We start from the raw sequence: 23,787 nt of genomic DNA, 5'->3' as shown, positions 1-23,787 counted from the left end.
CACTACAAATCGCTCACAGTAAACATTTAGGTGGTAGACAAAACAAAATCACGAATAAGAATAACAAAATTGCCTAAAAATAAGGAATATAAAGAATACAGAGATCTACTCTGACCATCCGAGAGCACCACAGTCCGTTGAGGTTTTTAAAAAGGGGCCTAAAAACATTTCTTTTTAACAAGGCATGTGCCTGAATTATTCTTTTACTTCTATTCATTTTTATTATTATTATTATTATTATTATTATTATTATTTTATTTTTAAGTTCTTCCATTTCATTGGTTGTTCTATTCATTTTAATTTAACTTTTTATCTTTATCTCCTGTAGCACTTTGAGATTTTCACAAATGTAAAGTGCGGTACAAATTGAATTTATTATTACTCAAGTGTACAGTAAGTGTAATATTGACAATGTTGTTTTAAATGTAAAAGTCTGATGGCTGTCGGAATGAAGGACTTCCTGTGGCGTTCAGTGCAACATTTTGGGAGTGTTAGTCTAGATGAGATGAAAAGAACAATAAATAATCAATACACTTACAGATGCACCAATATCAACATCTCGACACATAACCAATAATACATCTTCCGTTATGGCCGATAACCAATATTTATTACCGGTACCAATATAATGTGGTCTGTATAATAATGAAAAAGTCCCTATTATATTACAGTTTTGTCCATATTGAAAGTGTATTGAAATTAAGTATTTTATTTCTGTGTCTCTGTGGTCTATTTCATTGCTTTTGTGTATGTGCAAGTACACAAGCAAAACCAGTATGTAAATAAAACCAGTACGCCAACACAACCAGTGTGGCAACAAACATTTAAAAAAAACTGCAGAGCAAGACAGAGAAATAATCCACAATTTATCATGTTGGCTCTGTACACCACCACAATGGATTTTAAATTAAACAATCAATATGTGCATTAAGTGCAGACTTTCAGCTTTAATTTCAAAGAAAATATCCACTTGTACCAGAAGAGAATAGTGTGGAGAAGGAAAGGAACTGTTCATGATCCAAAAGATACCACCTCAACAGTGAAGCATGGTGGTGGTAGCGTTTTGGCGTAGGCATGTATGGCTGCCAATGGAACTAGTTTCCTTGTATTTATTGACAACGTGACAAAAGCAGCAGGATGAATTCTGAAGTGTTTCGGGCAATATTATCTGCTCAGGTTAAGGTTGAGTGGATTGTACAACTTAAGGTGCCTTTTGAGTAGGGGTGCACCGATATATCGGTCGAGTAACGGTATCGGACGATATTTGCCTTGTTGACTGCAATCGGCTTATCAGCCGATAAGATCAAATTTACAGATGGCCGATAATTATCCGTCAATTTGTGTTGTGTCAATCTGGTCCACGCGCTGGAACAGTACTTTTTATATGCTGGAACGCCTTCTAGAACAGAAGCGCACACACTGGCTGCATATTCCGCATTATGACCTCCCCGCAACTCTCAATGCTCACCGGTGGGGATTAGTTGAAAACGTGCCCACATTTCTCTCTCCGTTTGAACAATTGACTAGAGAAATTTGCGCATCCGAGGCATCGGCTGCCGACGTGATTCCCTCTGTGAGGGCCGATCTTGCAGAAGTCTCTATTCGCAGAAATGAGACTCGTGCACTTGGATATTGGAGAAATAATCACGGCCGTGTCCCCGTACTGGCACAGATGGCAAACAGATACCCATCTGCCCCATGCACCAGCACGGACAGTGAGCTATTGCACTGCACTATTGTTCTGAAATTCCACACTCGGTTCAAAATGACCGTGCTGTAGCGAAGCCATTCTAAAATGTTGTATGCACTTAAAATGTTCACGTGCCAATATGCTGTGCCTATTTCTCAATTCTTGAAGACGTGGCGTATAGTCCGAACACTAAAAATGCGCCTCCGAAAGTTTCAGCACCATGGAGAGCACCATAGTGCATGTGCATAGTGCATGTTAGTGCTTGAGGAATCTATTTTATTACTGGACGTTGAAGGAAAGAGCTTGTTTTTCATATGTGTACATAATGTAAATATCTATATCAACTAGGGCTGGGCGATATGGCCAAAAATGATACCACGATAACGATATCATATCACTCGATATCGCTAATTATCGATATTAAACATTTTGTATTTTTTTTTTTTACAACAGATGTATGTTTATTTTGCAGTAATTCTTTGTTGTTGCCGCCATATTTAGTGTTACAGCCCCTCACACTCCAGTTCTCAGGCTGCAGCTGGTTTGAAAGCGAAAGTAAACAAGCTTCTCTGCTGGCTGTGGCTCCAGGGGAGTTGAATAGGTCTGGCTCTGCTAGTTTCTTTTCTATCTTTTGGCGCTTTTTTGGTGGACAAACCACCGCACATGTGCACCGTGACTGGAGACTAGCTCTGCTAGCACACATAGCCTACTGTGTACAGACGGGTTCAAACTGTATTTTAAATAGAAAGCAAACAAAATAAATGGACAAGAGAAAAATAAATCTCAATTTGGTCAGTATTGTCATTTGGACAAGCAAAGCCATTACTTTAAGTTGGAGGCAAGAAAGACAAGTCTGTCCACTGTCTCTGGTTTTAAAACTGCCCTGTTGCAGGTCACAAATCTTTATTTTATTTTTTAAATAAAAAAAATTCAATCGTTTTTTTTTATATCGATTATTAAAATATATCGCGATAATTATCGTTAATTCTCGTAAGGGAGGCCCTCCCCCATCGGGTGGCCACAAGATCGCTAGCTTTGGCTAAAGGCCTCTACATGCTACAGCAACTGCAACACAACACAACATCGACAACGCAACAGTGTTGCAGACACTCTGCCTTTATGCTTCTGCAATATCGACGCGCAGCCTATGCAACATTGTACCCCGGATGTAGCTAGGTTCCCTAGATAGATGATCAATACTTCCATTTGTATAAATTACATTATATAGCCATAATTTAAAACATAGATTAGGCGTTTTTAACGCCAACATTGAAGTGGATGATGGCATTCAACGTAGGGCTGGGCGATATGACGATATTATATAAATATCGGGTACAGTTCATTAACGATACACTTTTTCAACGTATCGTGGATATCGTGATGTTTTGCCCAAGAGGATTGTGTCGCGTCAATCTGTCCACATGTTACTCGTTCATATCTCAGCCCGTGCTGAGATATGCCCATTCCGCGGTCTGTTAATAAAGTTTTCAATCAGACAGATGTATGGAAAGGCTTTTATTATAACATTCGTTGTAGTAAAATCATTATGCCTCATTTAGTCATCCTGTGGAGCACTGGTCTCCTACTCGACGGCCGCGGGGAGCTAACGTTAGTAGCTTTGTTGTTCAGCACACAGGACATTCAGGAAGCAAAAACTAATAGCGCTTGCCGATTGGTGCTAAGAACAGCAGGGCGGGGGCAAGCGGTGTGACGTAATTGGCAGACTCGACTGTCAATCAAAATGATTATGTTTCCGTCAGAATGAATGAATGAAAACTTTATTAAAAGGTTGCAGAATGGGTACAATACAGTACAGGAGGATGAAGACCAGAAAAAGACTTTCGGCTTTTTTACATAAGGGTCCTCCATTTTCAATTCATCAAAACATTTAGAGACATACATATATACAGTAGTTTCATAAAAATGCTAAAATGCTATTGATTGATTGATTTAAAACTTTATTAACATATTGCAGAATGGGTACAGTACAGCTCAATACATACAATTGTTAAGGGGATGCAGACCAGAGAAAGACTTTAGTCTTGTTTACATCAGGGTCCCCCATTTTCAATTCATCATATTTCATATCTAAATCATATAATATCTCATTGCTAAATATATGCAATATATAATCTAATAATCTAAATCTAATATATAATATAAAAATGCTAAATGCATGGGTATTTTATTTTGTCTTTAATGTTAGCGGATACATTAACGGGTGGACAGCGTGTGACAGCCAATCTGATCAGTAAGAGTATAAACAACACAACGCAGACTTTACGGAACCACAGGTGACAGTTGATTACAGGGGGAGGGAAACTGATGGGTGGGGATCGGGCGTTGTGGACAGCGACAGGTCGGTTGGTGCGCCTGCGCAGTAGAATCAGGAAGCGACGGGGGCGGGGGGAGAAAAAGTGGATCAAAAAAAATATGTAGCCATTTATCTGAGCTGTTCTGAAAGAAATTATACAATGTAGCCGTATTGTTTCACAATTGACTGCAAAAGTATGCATGTTAGTGCTACAAAATAAAACAATGTGAGTGTATATTTCTCAGATTTGACAATAAAAACAGATACTGCGTCCAATATTTTTACTTTGTGGCAAAGTTATTAATCAGTACCGTCACTTCAATTGAATTCTAATTCCTGTCAGTTTTGTGTTGATGACGTCATATTGAAATACTGCTCTAAACCACTTCTACGAGCCACCAATATGCCGATAAGTAGGATACTGTACGTGTTATGAGCGAAAGACACTCTAATCGCCCATTTGAGATTGGCTATACTGCGCTGCTTGCGCTTGCTACACCCGTTACATACTGTAAGCAAGGCAAGGTATTGAGCGAGCGTTCAGCGCTGCGTTTGTTATCGAATAGAATGTTCAGCACTAGGCCTGTTATGTTGTTGAGCGCTGAATCTCGTGTTACAGAATATTCATGTTATGGAATACCATAAACATGTTTCTTAGTGTTTCCTTTTTTAAGAACAAGTAAAGAGGGAGGCCTATGTTCATATCAGTGAGCACAATTTGTAACACAAAAAGAGACGTGTAGCCTATTTATTTATTTCATATTTTATTTATTCATTTTATTATTATTATTATTTTATTTGTTGTGCCATGCCTAAAATAATAGTCAAGCACAGGGCTAAAACATTTTCTTAAAACAATAATGTAATTTCTCGTTATATGAAAGAATGTTACAATAAAAGCATTTTTTATACATTTGTCTGATTGAATTGGTGCTCAGTGAAAAGTATAATGAAGGGCAGATTTTTTTTTTCTTTTTTTTGCCAGGGCACAAATAGGACCATAAATTATATAACAAAATAGCGGTATCGGCCGATTGTGTTATTTGAACAATCGGTATCGGTCCAGAATTTTCATATCGGTGCATCCCTACTTTTGAGTGTTGCTGCTGCAAGGAAGGAGCCCTGCGGGACAGACTGCAGATGGGTTTCAGTTTAGCATGCTCTCCAGTCTCCACAAAACAATGATGGCCGTGTACTTAGAAGACAACCGTCTCCATCCAGTGTCCATCCAAATTGTCAATCACAGTTGTCTCAATTAGGGGACTAGGTACCATGGAACGTGCCAGAGTTTACCACTGGTATTGACCACTCGAGTACCGCTTCCTGGTGGGAAACTCGGAAATGTTCTGACTTTACAAGGACCACCCAAAAGAAAGATGAGCTCTATATACAGGATCACTTACTTAACATGAAGCTGGGGGTTCAAGGGTGGATGCTGAGCGCCGTACACATGTTGAATGCTGAGGAGGAAGAGGAAGTGGAAATGCATCAGCTGATTCATTGCTAGTTTTGATTGATTGAAAACTTTATTAACAGATTGCAGAATGGGTACAGTACAGTTCAATACACACAATTGTTAAGGGGATGCAGACCAGAGAAAGACTTTCGTCTTGTTTACATCAGGGTCCCCCATTAATCACAACATATATGACAGACATAGTTGTCAGACTTAACAAGGTTGCAAAACATTCGCCAAAACAAGTACGGGGAGAATAGAGTGGTACATAACTGACAGATCACATGAACTCACACTGTAATGAATGACAACATGACACAGAGCAACAACAACACTACAGTGTGGAGCTGCTGTTAGCCTCAGCTGTAGGGAACCAGAGAGCAAACGTAGCTGTTTAGCCAGCTAGCAGCAAATGATAAACTGTCTCCCAGAGCCCGCGTTACTTACAGCAGACTCGTCGTGACAACCTTAACGTTACGAGACGTGACACTAAGTGGTCCGTCGTGTTTTAAAAGCAACGCTGGGCAAGTGAATCTGGGGAAAGTTGCGTTTCAGCGTCAAAATGAGCTAAGCTAACGTTAGCTTAGGTGATGGTGCGTTCGGTCGATCCTCGAGTCTGAAATGTATCATGTGACCCAATGATAAAATACGAGGTGATGATATCGTTCAGGTCGTAAAGTTAGAAACAATCAGATGTCAGGCAGCAAATTCAGACCTGATCATTCAATCTTTCTTTCTTGATGCAGGTGGTTTTAAGTGTTTTTCAGGAATACCAGCATGTCAACATCTATTTATGATGATACTCCCAAGTTCGTAATGAAGTATATTTGCACCACAAAAGGTGAGACAGATCGGTGAAATGTCACAACTCATAATCTCAGGTATCATGGATCCTGCAGTGCCCGAGTTTACCACTGGTATTCACCACTTGGGTAGTTTACCACTGGTGGTATTCACCTGTTAGTCTCCTCCCCACCGCATGTATATTTCTTTCCCACCCACCCACCCCCTCCTAATGTACAGTCCCCTCCCAATCCATCATATGTATATACTCTGTCAGGATCTAGGGGTAACAGTACTGTATATTTGAATACCGTTTATGTCACAAATGTATCAGTACTAAATACCTGTATGTCCCTATGCCATAAATGTCATGTATGTTGTGTATGTCATAAATGTCAATATGAATTGAAAATGGGGGACCCTGATGGAAACAAGACAAACGTCTTTCTCAGGTCTGCATCCCCTTAACAATTGTGTGTATTGAGCCGTACTGTATTGTACCCATTCTGCAATCTGTTAAATAAAGTTTTCATTCATTCATTGGTTGGCCGTTCGAGTGCCACTTCCTGGTGGTAAACACAGAGAGTTTCGACTTTACGAGTTGACGGCGAGGCGGCGAACGCACCATCGGCCCTCGGAGAGCACGGACCACGTCACTCACCTGCCGGGGACCTTGGCTGTGTTCCTCTTCCAGAACTGCTTCTTGTTCCCGTCGCCCGACATCGTCCTTCTCTTGTCTGGTGTCTCCTAAGCACCAGGACCCGCGTGCTGTCGTCGTGTCTCTAGAGTGAAATCTGTGTTTATTTACACCGAGTCTCCCTCCTCCATGTTTGATGCTGCTGCTCGGATCTCAGAGCAAGCGCGGCGGGGATTGGCTGGAACGCACGCGTCACTGCCTCGCCGTCGACCAGTCACAAACGCGATCCGCTCCTAGGTGCCGCCTGATAAAGCTGGGAACGAGGTTAGGTGCCGCCACGAACTCTTTTCTTTTAAGCCATAGATAAATGTCATGTATGTTGTGTATGTCTTAAATGTCAATATGAAATGAAAATGGGGAACCCTGATGTAAACCAGACAAACGTCTTTCTCTATTCTGCAACCCCTTAGCAATTGTGTGTATTGAGCCGTACTGTTTGTACCATTCTGCAATCTGTTAAATAAAGTTTTCATTCATCATTCATTCATTTATTCATAGATCCCGTTGTTTTTGTTGTTTGTTTGTTTTTTGTTTTTGTTTTTGTTAAACAAGTTTTTCATGTTGTTACTATACACATATATTCATCATCTTTTCCCACCCTCTAATTTTTATTTACCCTTAGCTTCTCTCTCCTTGTACAGTGTCATTGAGTCTGAGAAAGGCGCTTCTCTCTTCAAATCCAATTTATTATTATTATTATTATTATTATTATTATTATCAAGCACATACACATGAAAACTAAGCAAAAAGCAGTGACAACGAAGACTAAACAAATTTAATGTAAAAAAAAGAAGAAAAAAAACTAGCCCTTATATCTATAAGTTCACAATAAGTTAATTTAAACTATTGCATATATTTATTATCTTGTGAGGTAGAAATCGGTGACGCATATTGTTAAATTTCCTTCATAAATACAAAGAATCTTGTCAGTGAAAGGTGACCACCAGCAAACCAGTGATGGTACAATTACCCAATTACTTTGCTTAAAGGGGAACAACACCCAAAATGATCAATTATATGTGATCATAAGCGACTCTCTCCTAAAGCCAGAAACCAGAGAAGTAAGATTCAAACCTGTGATGTCATCAGTTATAAAGTCTGGAACTGCTCCATTGACCATGAATGGAGGACTGATTTTTTTTATCCACTCTTTCTCCTCTTTTTCTATTTTTCCCCCCATCCCAATTTAGCCGTGCCAATTCTCCCCTCCCCTGTCTTGAACGTTGCTCGCATGTGCCCCCCACTGGCCGGTTGTAGGGAGGATAGAAGCCCATCGCGTGTCCCCTCCGATACATGTGTAGGCAGCCAGTCGCATCTTTTCACCTGCCAGCGCGGACTCTCATTTGGCGAGGAGTAATGGGAGGCTCACACTGCCCCCGCCATTTTCCTGTCTCTGCTGTGCAGGCGCCCCAACCGACCTGTAGGAGTCGCTGTTTACAACGTCCAGATTACCACGCACTCATCGACTTCCCACCCACTAACTCTGCCAATTGTGTTAGTACGACGGCCGGCCCAAGCCGGAGGCAACGGCGACAGCCGGATTCAATACCGGTGTCTCGTGCGTTGGTGACGGGCGCAATGTCCGCTGCGCCACCCAGCCGCCCTAATGGAGGACTGATTTTGTGGACCCAACGAATGTTTGTTTGAGCTTCTATACCCAAATGAGCTTTATTCTATAGTATCTCTGCCCTTTAGGGGAACAGCTTGGGACCCGCTGTGTTTCCTGTCAGCTGTTGGATTAGCAAACACTGCAACAGGAAATTAACTTGGGCCAATTTAAACATTTTCGGTTGTCATGTTTGAAAAAGTCTGTGTTCTCTATTCTGAGACAGAACATTTAACCTGTAGGTATCCGGACATTCCCTAGCACAGCACTGTTGCCGGCTAAACATTCCCCTGGATGCTCTCAGTGTCATCCTCATCATAGGCAAAAGTGACCCTCTTGGTATTGCACTTTGTTTACATTTTTGGTTTTAGTCTGATGTGTGGGTTGGAGTGGGGATAGGGGAGTTGTTGCTATTGCTGGCCACACCTCAAGCTAAATAATTGTACTGGATACATTCACAGTATAATAAGTTACTATGGCTATAATATGATATAATATGTACATATATTGTATATATATTGTATATATATATATATATAGTGTGTGACACACTTGTGTGGTTGTAGTGTTCACTTGACTGAAAACCATAAACCAGATAAATGCAAATCAAATGTTTTATTGCTATTTGTGGGAAGGAAGTGGTTAATGCACACAGCAAACTCCCGTCCACAATCCAGTAGAATGGCCGAGGTCCAGTAGCGAGGTTCGGTACACAGAGTCGGGTTCTCAGACAGTCCAGGGACGGGCATGGCAGAGGGTAGTCACACAGGCAGGGGTCATACACAGAGTGGGTTCTCATTGATTGATTGAATTGATTGAAAACTTTATTAACAGATTGCAGAATGGGTACAGTACAGTACAGCTCAATACACAATTGTTAAGGGGATGCAGACCAGAGAAAGACTTTCGTCTTGTTTACATCAGAGTCCCCCATTTTCAATTCATCATAACATATATGACACACACGACATACAGATAGACAGTACTGCTACATCTATACATTTATTATGACATACCAGATTTGCAAATACAGTACTGTTTGTGATACAAAAAGAGTCCAGAAAAGATAGTATATACATTTGACGTAGAAACTGTACATTGGAGGAGGTTGGGGAGGTGGGGTGGGGACTGTACATTGGAGGTGGTTGGGTGGGTGGGGCAAGGGGACACTCCTTCCAAAAACAGATCATACACAGCTGTCAGAATGGAGGTAGGTGAATTCCAATGGTTGAAGGCAATCACAGAGACAGAGAGTGTTTACTCTTGAACAGGTTCGACTTTAATAGTAAGAACACAGAGTAAATTCTAAGAGAGACAAGTGCTAATAGCACAAGTGGAAAATAAGGTAAATGGGAGCTTATTGGAGGTCCAGAGTAGAACCGTCCGCGTTATCCCCGAACGCAATTAGTGAAGACCTGACAATGAACAAGCAGAAGAGAGGTATGTTACATAGACACCAAATACCAACATTCCACACACACCCCCGTGACAGCCAATCAGGAACCACCCCTAAGTGACAGCCCTAATTGACAGGGAAATGACAGGTGACAAGCCCAGTGACATATGCCAGGAATGTGGGTGGTCACCGACCACAGTCGGTGTCCAGAACGTAACAGTACCCTCCCCCGACGAACGGCACCAGACGTTCACCTAGGAGCCTCGGGATTCAGCCGCCGGAAATCAACGATCAGGCTGGGATCTAAAATATCCCTTTGAGGCACCCAAGAACGCTCTTCTATCCCGTACCCCTCCCAATCCACCAAGAACTGAAACCCCCTACCCCTCCGCCTACAACCCAGTATCCTCCGCACCGTGTAAATGGGTTGACCGCCAATAAACCGGGGCGGAGGAACCACAGGCAGTGGCGGGGCCAAGGGCGATGAGAGGAATGGCTTCAACAGGGACACATGAAACGTCGGATGAACCCTCATAGAGCTCGGAAGTCGTAGCTTGTAAGCCACTGGATTAACCCGATGAATCACTTTAAATGGTCCTATAAAGCGAGGAGCCAGCTTCTTGGATTCCACCCGGAGAGGGAGATCCCGGGTGGAAAGCCAAACCCGCTGCCCTGGACGGTAAACTGGAGCCGGACGACGCTTACGGTTAGCCTGCCGTTGGGTACTAACCGAAACCTTCTGTAGCGCCTTCCGAACCTGTTTCCACGTCCTGCGACAGCGAGCCACATGTGCCTGGGCCGAGGGCACCTCCGCCTCCTGCTCCTGCTCGGGAAACAGAGGAGGTTGAAAACCATACTGGCACTGAAAGGGAGACATACCGGTAGAAGAGGAGAGAAGGGTATTATGCGCGTACTCAGCCCAAGCCAACCTCCTACTCCACGTTGCCGGACTACCGGCAACGTAACATCTCAAGACCCCCTCCAAATCCTGGTTGACCCTCTCCGTCTGCCCGTTCGACTGCGGATGGAACCCAGACGACAGACTGACAGAGGCGCCGAGGCCGGCGGCAAACGCCTTCCAGAACCTGGAGGCGAACTGAGGACCCCGGTCCGACACGATATCTACTGGCAGCCCGTGGACCCGAAAGACATGCTGTATAACTAAATCAGCAGTCTCCCGGGCCGAAGGAAGCTTGGGGAGAGGGACAAAGTGAGCCGCCTTAGAGAACCGATCCACCACCACCAAGATGGTGGTGAACCCGTCCGAAAGGGGAAGACCAGAAATAAAGTCCAGAGATATGTGTGACCAGGGTCGTTTAGGAATAGGAAGTGGTCGGAGGAGACCCGCCGGTGCCCGTCGAGAGGTCTTACTACGTGCGCACACCGGACAGGCCGCCACAAAGGAACTCGTATCCCCCTCCACTGTCGGCCACCAGAACCTCCTACGGATAAATTCCAGGGTCCTGGTTGCCCCTGGGTGGCTGGTGAGGGATGACGCATGTGCCCACTGTAGCAAGCGTGAGCGCGCCACCTTGGGAACATACGACCGTCCCGGAGGACCCCCACCAGGATCGGGCTCCCGCGTTAGCGCCGACCTTACCACCTTCTCTATGCCCCAAGACACGGGTGCCAAAATCAAGGCCGGTGGAATAATGGGATGGGGCTGCTCCTCCCGACCAGGAAGATCAAACTGGCGCGACAACGCGTCAGGTTTGATATTCTTGGAGCCGGGTTGTGACGTACCTTGGGTACGTGGGTTGGTCATTACCATTATTACTGTATTTATGACACCTTCTGAACATCAGGTTAGTATATTTTAATGTGTTGTTTTGTATATGATGTGTGTGTGTGTAAACATGAGAGCTAATGCTGTCTCTTCTCTCCCTGTCAGGTGCTGCCCATCCCTACTGAAGAGTGCTGATTGCTAATGAATGACAGCTGATTGGCAATCAGCTCAAGAGGGATGGGTAGTCAAATACCTGACGGCACACACACGTCTCGGCGCCTCATTCTCAGTCAATTGCTCAGTCTTTGAGTAGAGTGAGGTTGCCATTGTGTTTACATGTTTGTGGGAGATGTATATACTGTTGGCCACCTTGGATTCATCCTGCACATGGGTAGAGTGGTGTTTCTATGTTTAAGAAGGTGAGCTTGTATGTTTAAGTATATGTATGTGGATCTTGTTGGCTTCATGGCATCCTAAACCATGAGCTGTACGGTTAGAGCGGTGGTTCATCCCACACTCCATGTGATAGGAGGTGGATTGGTGTTCATCCTAAACTGGAGCGGCATGGTTAGAGTGGTGGTTCTTTGTGTTTGTCCAGACTTGGTTACTATTATACTTCCCTTGTTTGTTCTCCCCTTATATCTCCCTGTTTGTTAATTGTTGTGGGTTGAAATCCCCACCGACGACATCCCCTTTTCCCTTTGGGAAAAGGCTGTGGGTTGAAACCCCCACATTCTAATAAAACCTCATTTACTAATTTTGGAACAACGTCTTGTGTTTGTTATTACCTACCTGCCCGGGACTATTTTGAAAACATTTACTGAGAGAGGCTGTTTCTGTTCATGTACAGCCTGCTCCAGATACTCTTCAGGTGCGGTCGTTAGACCTTCGTACATAACACGGGTCTATAGGAGATGGTATATCGAAATCGTGTGAAGAACAACGTCCACCTGGCCTGGCGAGCGTTAAGGCGTTTAGCCCCTTGGATGTAAGCCAAGTTCTTATGATCAGTCCAAATAATGAAAGGATGTGCCGCCCCCTCTAACCAATGTCTCCACTCCTCCAGTGCCAATTTGATCGCCAATAACTCCCGATTACCCACGTCGTAATTACGCTCGGCTGGTGACAGACGGCGAGAAAAAAAAGCACACGGGTGCACTTTCCCATCCTTTAAGCATTTCTGAGAGAGCATCCCCCCCACCGCGACGTCAGAGGCATCCACCTCCACAATGAACGGAACCTCCGCGTCATGGCGGATCAATACAGGAGCGGATGTAAAACGACGTTTAAGATCGCAGAAGGCCGACTCAGCCCTAGGCGACCATTCAAAGCCAGGGAGAGAGGCCTTAGTGAGAGCTGTTAAAGGATTGGCTAAGGCGCTAAAGTTGCGAATAAAGCGCCTGTAAAAATTTGCAAAGCCAAAAACCGTTGTAACCCCTTGAGCGACGAAGGTCGTGGCCAGTCCAAAACTGCACTCACCTTGGCTGGATCCATGCGCAGATCGCCCTTCGTCAACACAAAGCCCAGGAAGGACACGGTGTCCGTGTGAAACACACACTTCTCAGCCTTAACGAATAGTTGATGCTTGAGGAGACGGTCTAGCACCTCCCGAACGTGCATTTGGTGTTGCACCATATCGCGAGAAAAAATCAGGATATCATCTAAGTAGACAAACACCGACACCCCAATCAAGTCTCGCAGCACGTCGTTAACCAGGGCTTGGAAGACTGCCGGAGCATTAGCCAAACCAAAGGGCATGACCAAATACTCATAGTGCCCATTGGGTGTGTTAAATGCAGTCTTCCACTCGTCTCCCTCTCTAATCCTGACCAGGTTGTATGCATTACGTAAGTCAAGTTTAGAAAAGACCTGTGCCCCCTGTAAGCACTCAAAGGCCGTGTCCATGAGGGGTAAAGGATATCGGTTCTTGATGGAAACGTCATTCAATCCCCTATAATCAATGCATGGGCGCTGATCCCCATCTTTTTTATCAACAAAGAAGAAGCCAGCGCCGGCAGGGGAAGTGGAAGGGCGTATGTGCCCCGCAAGCAATGCCTCTATGTAGGTGTTCATGGCCAAGGTTTCGGGGCGTGAGAGAGAGAACATTCGCCCGCGAGGCGGGGAGGTACCGGGTAGAAGATTAATGGGACAGTCGTATGATCTATGAGGCGGAAGTGCTTTAGCACACGTCTTGCTAAAAACGTCTGCCAGGTTCCAATAGATCTCAGGCACCCCTATCAAATCGGGATTAGAGGGTAGATCAGAATCTGCCACGCTCCCCACCATCCTGGAGAAAGAGGGAGGAGACAAAAGAGAAGAGGGGGGGGGAGACAAGGGTTTGGGCAAACTCCCGCTGACGATCGACTTGACGTCGGCCGCCGTTGAGAGTTCGCCCGTGCTCCAATTAATGACACGAACACATGACGACAACCAGGGATGACCCAACACCATGACAGAATAGGGGGAAAAGATGACAAAAAATGTAACCCATTCCCACTCCCCACCCGCCACCCGGATGTGTAAAGGAACTGTGCGCTGGGTGACGCTCCCACTGCCCAGAGGCCGACCATCCAGGGCATAAACTGGTAAGGGAACCCCTAAATCCTCCACTGGGGTTCCCCACTCCTTCACCAATCCCACGTGAATAAAATTGCCCGCCGCCCCTGAGTCAATGAGAGCCTTAGTTCCCCTAATGTCACCCCCACAGTTGATCGCCACCTCAAAAAATGTACGAGAATCCGTGGTTTTGGCAGGAATGAGCCCACCTGCTGGCGCTTTCTCGAAGCCCGACGGCGCACCTTCCATTCCCGATTGGCGCCGAGCCGATACAGCCTGGACCCGACAGCTGCCGAAGCGGTGACCGGTGCGGCCGCACCGGAAGCAGCGTCGCTCTTTGATGAAGCGCTGCCTCTCGTCGTCCGAGAACGACAGCGCTCCAAGCTGCATGGATTCATCACCCAGTGGCCCACTCGTGTAATGCATGGAATTATCAACACCAGGAGAAGAAGGAAAACATACCTGGGTGTTGTTGACATGCTCCTTCTCCCTCTCCCGGTGCCGATTGTCCATCTTGATGGTGGTGTTGATCAGCACTTCCAGCTGCTCGGGGATCTCACGCGCGGAGAGCGCATCTCGCATCCGCGCTGAGAGTCCCCTGACGAACAGAACCACGCAGACGTTCTCCGCCCAAGCTGTCTCCCGAGCCAAGATCCGAAAATTGATAGCGTAAGCTGCGATTGTGCGGAGGCCCTGCCGGCAGTCGAGAAGACGACCACCAGCCTCGAAGATCGAGAGTACCCGGGAAGTATCGAATACTCTTCTCAATTCCCGGGTAAAGGCGTCCAGACTGTCGCAGATTATCGCCCCCGCCTCTAATTCCGCCGTAGCCCAGGAGAGAGCTTGACCGGTGAGCAGTGTGATAATATACGCTACCTGCGCTGTCTCCGATGGAAATGATCGTGGTTGCAGCCGGAAAACGAGTAGACACTGGGTGATGAATTCCCGACAACCATCCGGTGATCCGTCATAGCGAGCGGGCGCCTGCAGATGTGGCTCGTGGGACCGTTCCTGGACCCCGAACACCCCCCGACTCTCCTCTGCGTGGAGCGCTGCTTCTCCCGTCGCCGACTGAACACCAGCCACTCCTTCTTGGGCTTGTCGGGCTGTGGCCAACGCCGACTGCGCCACCGCTTGGGATGATCCGACGACCCCGTTGAGTCGGATTAATTCGGCGCTGACCAGCTGTTGATGTTCCTCCATCCGTGTCTGGGCTGCTCCCTGCGCCTGGAGCATCTCCATGATGGCCTCCATGGAATTCTGATGGTCAGGTCTTCTGTCAGAATGGAGGTAGATGAATTCCAATGGTTGAAGGCAATCACAGAGACAGAGAGTGTTTACTCTTGAACAGGTTCGACTTTAATAGTAAGAACACAGAGTAAATTCTAAGAGAGACAAGTGCTAATAGCACAAGTGGAAAATAAGGTAAATGGGAGCTTATTGGAGGTCCAGAGTAGAACCGTCCGCGTTATCCCCGAACGCAATTAGTGAAGACCTGACAATGAACAAGCAGAAGAGAGGTATGTTACATAGACACCAAATACCAACATTCCACACACACCCCCGTGACAGCCAATCAGGAACCACCCCTAAGTGACAGCCCTAATTGACAGGGAAATGACAGGTGACAAGCCCAGTGACATATGCCAGGAATGTGGGTGGTCACCGACCACAGTCGGTGTCCAGAACGTAACACACAGCGTGTTAATTATGTTCAATATTGGCTTTTCTACCGACATCCGATATACCGATATTGTCCAACTCTTAATTTCCGATACCGATATCAACCGATACCGATATATGCAGGGTCCCCCCCCCCCCCCCCCCCCCCGCAAAAACGGAATTATTTCAGGTAATTAACATTACATATCTCTTTTCGTGGAATTAACACAACATTATGCATACTTTTGACAATAAATAAAATAAGAATTTGTTCTTACTTGCTTTCCTGCATGGGTAAATAAAGGTTAAATAAATGTAAAAAAAAATACTGTTATTTTTCGATATTGCATTTTAATGCCAATATCGGCAGATAATATCGGTAGGCCGATAATATCGGACATCCCTAGTGTTAATGTTCTATCTACTCATGTCCACCATGGATTTGTCGATAAAGGTTCTCCGATCTTCTCTGTCTGTATGTTCGCGCTTTTTCTCCCTCTCCAATCAGCGTGTTAACGAGCAGCAGCCGCTATAAAATCGTTATAAAATGGAGTACAATTTCAGCTTTCAAAGACTATTGTTGATCTGTTTGAAATTAATCTCTAGTAGACAGAGCTTAGTAAATCAATTTGAGAATTATACCAATATCTTTTGGTTTTCATTGGTAGGTCTAACCCTTTTGTTTACACTTTGATTCGGAGTAGGCCTTTAAATATTGAAATTAAAGGTCACACACGGCATTCAGTGCATTTCAGTCTTCAGTGTTCAGCCCTCAATACATTGACCTCTAAAATGATGTTAAAATGGTTGGTGGTCCATCATGTTGCCTCTGATTTCTTCCTCTTTGAGGTGACTACCTTCAACTTTGAAAGTGTTCAGTTACTGGTAACAGCAGGACTCACAAAGTACACGGCTAGAATAAAAAGCTATCTATTTTCCTTGAAATGTAGTGGAAATATAATACAAATATAATATCCCTTTAAATGCAAACTGTTTAAGTACAGTTATTTAGTAAAAGTACTCAGTTACTTTCCACCCCCACCATCGGCGTATTTAGACCACTATCAATGGGGCACGTGCCCCAGTGTTGATCAGCTGTGCCCCAGTGATCCAATGTCCCCAGAAAAATAATAATAATAATAAAAATTTTTTTTTACTTTGCTTTGAAATATTATAGTGAAATATTTCGCATTTATCTTGTTATATCAGCTAGCCATATCACTGAAGAAGGACATTGTCCGAAACATGTCTGCTATTTATTCAGGCTGCCATTAAAAAACATTGAACCTGTGAGTGCTGGTCCGGCTACCCTGCTTTTTGATATACTGAACTTTATGGGATTACAGCACCCACCAGTGTGAGAACTTGTGAGCGCGGTCTAACTTGACTGCATTTATCTTGTTGAAATCCTCCAACAGGCTCTTTTTTGTAAGTTGACTGGTTTGCACACCCCTATGACAGCTAATACATGGTACATCCCATGGTGCTCAGCTGTCAGCAGGCAGCTGGCCTCGCGCAGTTCACAGGTAAAATCACACAGTGCTGTGTTGCGTTCTGTCATGATGCACAGCTAAGAAAGTTAAAGCAAAGGAAATTCGGGCATTCCAGCCCTCGTGGACAGACTACTACGGGTTTGTGTGTCAGAAGGACCGTGCTGTGTGTACTTATGTTGAAGGCTTGCCAAACAAAAAGACAATCAAATCAAGGATAAAAGATATCCCCATGTCAGCTCGAAGTGTCGAGCGTCGCATCAACGAAATGTCAGAAAATATCAGAGAACAGCAAACAGCTGGATTAAAAGATGCTCCGGTGTGCAGCTTAAAGGGACCAACCAACACAGCCCCCAGATAACGGAGATCAGTAAAGCAAAACAGTGCCAGGGATCTCAGGTAGGCAGCGGTTTATTTTCCTACACATGGCGCTGCAGCCTGCAGCGCCATGTGTAGGAAAGCATGTTAACTTGAACGTCTTTTTCTCTCTCTCCCTCTCTCCCTCTCTCTCTCTCCTCTCTCCTCTCTCCTCTCTCTCCTCTCCTCTCCCTCTCTCTCTCCTCTCTCTCTCCTCTCCTCTCTCTCCTCTCCTCTCCTCTCTCTCTCTCTCTCTCTCTCTCCTCTCCTCTCTCTCTCTCCTCTCTCTCTCTCCTCTCCTCTCTCTCTCTCTCTCTCTGGCCTTGCTCCGGTGGAGGGATTGGAGGAGGGTGTGCCTCAGTTAAACCTTGCGACGACTGAGCTGTGTTCTGGTCATGTGACACTACACATATTTAATTGAGACCCTTTATTATTTCAATTTAGCTGGAAATACATTGATACATCATTCAGTAACATTTTCAGAGCCTTATAACAAAAACATTATTACGGTTACCATTGTGACCAGTGGGATTCTTTTTACTCAAAATGTGAGTATTACCAAGTCACCTTGTGTTCTTAAAACAATGACAATAAACATAATTTTATTAGGTTGAAATAATGTGGTTGTGTACTTATTTTTTCTGTTAACTTATTATGGATTGAAAACTGAAAACCAAACAAAATGTGCTATATATAGCCTACCGTCTGCATCGAATATGAAATAAAGGCATATAAATGATAAATTCTTTCTTAAAAAAAACAAGCTCAATCAAAAGATTCTACATGATTCCAAAATAGTGAAGAAAATGACTTTAGGAAGAACAAAGGCAGAGGCTCTGGTCCTTGCTCCAAAGGCAGTGGGTGATGTTCTCAAGGCCTTAACATCAGACAAACCCCTCCCATTCTCCATACAGATGGATGCATCAAACCTAACCCTAACCCTAAAACCGAAATAAACTAAAAAATAGTTACAAAATCTGCCAATTTTCGGGCAAAATCGACAAAGAAAATCCCGCTTCATATCCCTGGGTGCCCCCCTGTGCCCCAGTACAGTGCTTGGTCTAGATACGCCCCTGACCCCTACGCCCGCAGCATCCAGTAGCCTCCCACTAAGCATGAACTCAGCCACATCATCATTCTACACTCTGCATAATATATAGGCTAATGCTGACATTCAGTATTATCTGTGCTTTTGGCCTAAACGTCTACCCAGAGGAGTAAAGTGCATTTTTAATTTTTTACTATTAATGGCCGGGGCTAATAAGATGTGTAATCTTTGCCGTTTCTTGTTTTAACACAGTGCTTCGATAAAATATCCTAATCAAACTTAGTGGACATTTTGTCTTTATTATTTTGGAAACAAATACACTATAAACACTTGTTGTTAATGGCAATTTGATTTCCATGGAGAAATCAAGGGTTTTGTAAACTTTTGTTTGATTTCACAAGGGGGGCTAATCATTTTGGCCTCAACTGTATACAGTGTGCGAACCATACCATGGTCTTCGGGGGAGCTCATTATTTTTCTTTCGTCCCCGGTCGACACAGGCCATAGGCTATAGGTATGAGTATTACAGAACCACACATAGTCCACACCACACAGGTGTCTAAATACACATGCTCAGATTAACCCCTCCAAACAACTGCCTCTTTGCATTGCTGTCTCATGGCCGGTACGTGTGAATACTTTCGACAACAAATGTTTGTTTCCGCGTGCAAGTTTTGTGCTCTGATTGGCCAGGTAATGTGACATGTGCGCCAGGCACGTGCACACATAGAGCCCAAGGGATGCTTGAGCACCTGCCCTTTTGAGCCTCATAAAAAAGTGCCCTTTCTGAAAAAAATTTAAAATGTTTTCGTTATGCATATAGACTGCCCTTCCAACTGAAAAATGTCAGGATGGAATCAAAATATTAGGTAAAGAGTTTGCACGGCCTCCTCAGCGTGCCTCTCCGCGGACCTATATATTTTATGCATAGCGTGGGTGGTGATGATGATGATGATAGAAACCGCTGTGGCGCATACAGTTGAATGCTGGTATTACACTCACTGAGGGACACGAAGAAGTCAAGTCCGATAGGATTTGGGAATCTCAAATACAAATCGGGATTGGAATAAAAAATGCATTTATATTAAACAATACAGAATATACAGCACTTCTTGGGGTCTGTAGGGTAAGCACTTATTCCCTCCCCCCTGAACATTTATGGAGATGTATGGGCCTTTTAAGTCAGTGATAAAGTGTCTTTCAAGGATAAGTGAGCCCCTGCACTGATTATTATAGTTCAATATTCAATATTTTATCACCAAAACCCCCCAAAAAGCATAAAAAGGGCCCCCCCCCCGCCTGAAAAGGGCCCTTAAAAAACGGGCTTGTTTTAACGCGCGCTCGGTTAAAACACACACAGGTATAGTGCCCTTTTCAGCCTTTGAGCACCTGCCCCTCTAAAGTCCTGTGCACGTCCCTGAGTGGGTGTGTATCTGTTAGTGGCTTGATGTGATGGAAATTAGTCAGAAGGATTACAACAAACATCTGTATCTCCAGTATGCACCCTCCCAAAGTCCCAAGTGATGATGTTTGCAGGGCGTGGAGGAGATGTATTATAGGACACGAGTGTCAGCTTCCTCATGGTTGCATTGATCCATTGGTGGACTGTTTCCAACATGGTGGACTTGATCACCTGCAGTGATGTAGACATCATTGTCATCTGGGAACTGTTCATCTGTTAACAACTTATTTGACAGGAATGAGAAAATGTCTTGTTACACCTGGCGCAACTAACTGCTCGTCAACAGAAATATCTCTACTTGACGTGTATTGTGTCTAGCACAATAAAAGCTTTCCCATAGAGATCTGCATAGAGCTCTGCATTTCGCTTGATCGGTGCTGTCAGAAGTCTGTCATTTGATTCAAGCACTCTTCCTGAAATTGTTGTACTGCTCTTGTCCCGTAGACTCGAGTTGATGGACAGATACGGCAGTAGCCGCAGACTCACACACCTTATTGTCTAATGTAACCAGGTCTTTACTGCCCTCCTCAAAGGGATTCCCATTGCTCAGCAACACCTCCATCAGGTCTTTGGCATGGCGTTGACATTGGTGCCGAGATGCAGATCCTTTCTTGTGATGAGGACGTTCTTCACAATCATCGTTTGTTCTTCACAATCAACTGTTGTTTACAGTTCTCATATCTAACTCTAGTTCTCCACATATTTATTGTCTCATTGTGTGAAATATCATATAAGATATGCTCCAATCATGTTTATTTTATTTTTATTCAATTACTCATTCATGAAAACCTAGGTACAGGCACCAACATCACCATTCTAGTTTCAATAGAATAAAAGGTATGAATTTTTGCCATACCAGAATATTCAAAACATCCTCACGCATTCCTCACACAGTATTAACTTAAAATAGCAATACAAAATTATATTACACAGAAATTGTGTGAACATTAAGAAGTTTTTAAAGAATTCATGATTTCGATTGTGGCCATTTTGGATACATTTTTATTAAATTCAACTGGTTCCTTGACACTCAAGCCAAAATTGTTCTATAGATCCTTATCTTCAAATTAGAAGTGAAAACGAAACTTTCGCATTACATTTTAAATGACTGAGTGTCCAGGCACCCCACTATCAGAAAAGTGTGTGGTTTTCTGGTCAGCATCTCTGGCAGCTTATGGTCAGTGGCATTGTTCGTCAAATAGTGTTGAACTTGAGTGTTACACCCTGAGTGCATAGTATAATAGACATATTAGCATGGTAGGTAGTAGTATACGGATTGTAACATAGTACATAGTAGTAAGGTACTAGTAAAAGACAGTTATTTATATATATATATATATATATATATATATATATATATATATATATATATATATATATATATATATATATATATATATATATATATAATATTGTAGAAATCATCGGAATAGAGAAACGCACAATTTCTATCAGTTGACAACACAAAGCCGTGTGTAATTTATTTTGCAGTAGCACAAGTGACAGCTGTCAGAACTATGCCGAACTATTACACAAACTAAAAACAGATATTACATTACATTACACAAACTAAAAACAGATATTACATTACATTACACAAACTAAAAACAGATATTACATTACATTACACAAACTAAAAACCGATATTGTCTGAATTACTAGAAGAAAGAAATGCACCACCTTTGACTGATAGTAATTTATTAATTTCCTAGGATTTCTTTTGGTCTAATAAATGTTTAAGGTTCTTAGATGGATCCCCTGCTGCCTCCTCCTCCTCTTCCTCCTCCTCTTCCTCCTCCTCTTCCTCCTTTTCCTCCTCCTCCTCCTAATCCTCCTCCTCCTCCTCCTCTTCCTCATCTTCCTCCTCTTCCTCCTCTCCTCCTCCTCCTCCTCCTCCTCCTCCACGGGGAGCAGCGTACTGGCTCATGTAAAATGGCAGGCCATGCATTATGCAGCAGCTTAGGCCACAACGCCGGATCTTCATGTCCTCGGCTACAGTCCACATGTCGCTGCTCTGGTCGTAGCGCTCCACGTTGGAGATGGGGTTGAAGAAGCCCTTGTTGCCTCCGACCACGAAGAGAAGGTCGTCCAGCACCGCGATGCCAAAGTGGCTGCGGGGGGTGAGCATGGCAGGCAGGGCGCTCCAGGTGTCAGTCAAGGGGTTGTAGGCCTCCGCGCTACGCAGGTAGTTTTCATGGTCCCACCCTCCCACCTGAGGACAGGACACATGTGAGGAATGTTTTAGTATGTGGTTATGGCAGGCAGATACTGTATTAATCCATTTAGGGAAATTAGGGCATCACAGAGGCATTGAAAGTCAAATGATACATATCTACAAATATCTAGTATAAAGCATTTGTCTCCGTGTACACCTACCGCATAGACTCTTCCTCTGTACGCAGCGACTCCCACGCCGTAACGCCTGCTGCTCATGGGGGCGATCAGAGTCCACTGGTTGGTGTCTGGGCTGTAGCACTCAGCTGTGAGCTGTAGCCAGCCACCACAGATGTAAACCTGTAATAAGAAAGAATATTCTAATTTAGTTTATATATTCCATTTGATTTCATTCTACTTTAATTGTCTGTTAATGTTGATGCACCAAAGGACCCAGACACATCTTTTGTATGTGCAAGCTTACTTGGCAATAAAGACATTTATGATTTCTGATCTAACGTTCCTTGTGTTCATCTAGCACCCTGTGTCCCTCAGTTCCACCCACCTTGCCCTGGAGGGCTGCTGCCCCTGCCATGTTCCTGAGCTCCAGCATGGGTGAGATCACTGTCCACTGGTCGGTTTCAGGCTCGTAGCGCTCTGTGGTGTTCAGTAGCACGTGTCCGTCTCTCCCTCCCATGGCATAGATACAGCCGTCCAACGCGACTACGCTGAGGCTACTGCGGCGTGAGTGCATGGGAGCCGCCTGCAGCCAGCTGCGAGTGACGGGGTTGAACCTGCGCACACTGCTGAGATACTCTACGTCGTCCCAGCCACCGACGCAGTAGACCAGACCGTGGAGATAAGCGGTGCCGTGGCAGGCCCGGGGATTCTCCCCCTCAACGCTCACGTCCATCCATGCACCGGCTCGGATATCGTAAGCCTTCATGGTCAGGATGCTGCCACCCAGGCCTCCGATGGCCAATAGGACCTCCTGGGGCAGGCGTGGACGCATCAGGGGGTTTGGGAGCCTGTCGGAGCCAGGGGGGTTCAGGACGCTGAGGATGAGGGCCCTGCAGTCGTGGCTGTCCCTCACCACAGGGTTGTTCTGGACGTTGTTCCTGAAGTAGTCAGGCCTCATCAAGCCCATGCGAACCTGGGAAGAGACAGCGGGTACAACTTAGACATCGGTTGTAGATAGTTTCTGTTGCTAGGGAACAGTTTGGACCCAAATGTTTGAGAACCACCGTACTAGGGAACCTAGTGTTGTTTTAATGTAATGCACAGTAATACAATTAGTTACCTTGGGCAGCAGCAAAGGGATGTGTGTTTTACGCTCCTCACGGGAGTGGTCGATCCAACGGAGGACGGCCTCAAACACTGTCTCCTCGCT

The 23,787-nt window shown here is 44.6% G+C and overlaps 2 protein-coding genes across 4 annotated transcripts in view; both read right to left on the bottom strand.

Moving 5' to 3' along the window:
• tbc1d22a (TBC1 domain family, member 22a) overlaps positions 1 to 7,086 on the bottom strand; it is a 171,060-nt gene extending 163,974 nt beyond the window's left edge. For all 3 annotated transcript variants that reach the window (XR_014620559.1, XM_084330442.1, XM_084330443.1), the window contains exons 1-2: positions 6,905 to 7,086; positions 5,408 to 5,464 (exon numbers count right to left, since the gene is read on the bottom strand). Coding sequence is in view for 2 of the 3 variants with exons in the window: in XM_084330442.1 (XP_084186568.1) it covers positions 5,408 to 5,464; positions 6,905 to 6,966 (119 nt within the window). In the remaining variant the exon portion in view is untranslated. The remainder of the gene's footprint in view (positions 1 to 5,407; positions 5,465 to 6,904) is intronic.
• A 1,545-nt stretch (positions 7,087 to 8,631) lies between these two features.
• Positions 8,632 to 23,409, bottom strand: LOC311242135 (uncharacterized protein; the record flags this gene model as incomplete). Its single annotated transcript, XM_084331089.1, has 3 exons — positions 8,632 to 8,670; positions 22,620 to 22,757; positions 22,963 to 23,409. 3 exons carry the CDS (start codon positions 23,407 to 23,409, stop codon positions 8,632 to 8,634), a joined length of 624 nt encoding a protein of 207 aa, XP_084187215.1.
• Positions 23,410 to 23,787: the final 378 nt, after the last annotated feature.

Source organism: Notolepis coatsorum (assembly GCF_963971535.1).
Source record: "Notolepis coatsorum genome assembly, chromosome: 15".
In the NCBI taxonomy this organism is placed as follows: Eukaryota; Metazoa; Chordata; class Actinopteri; order Aulopiformes; family Paralepididae; genus Notolepis; species Notolepis coatsorum.
This window is presented reverse-complemented; position numbering and strand designations above follow the sequence as displayed.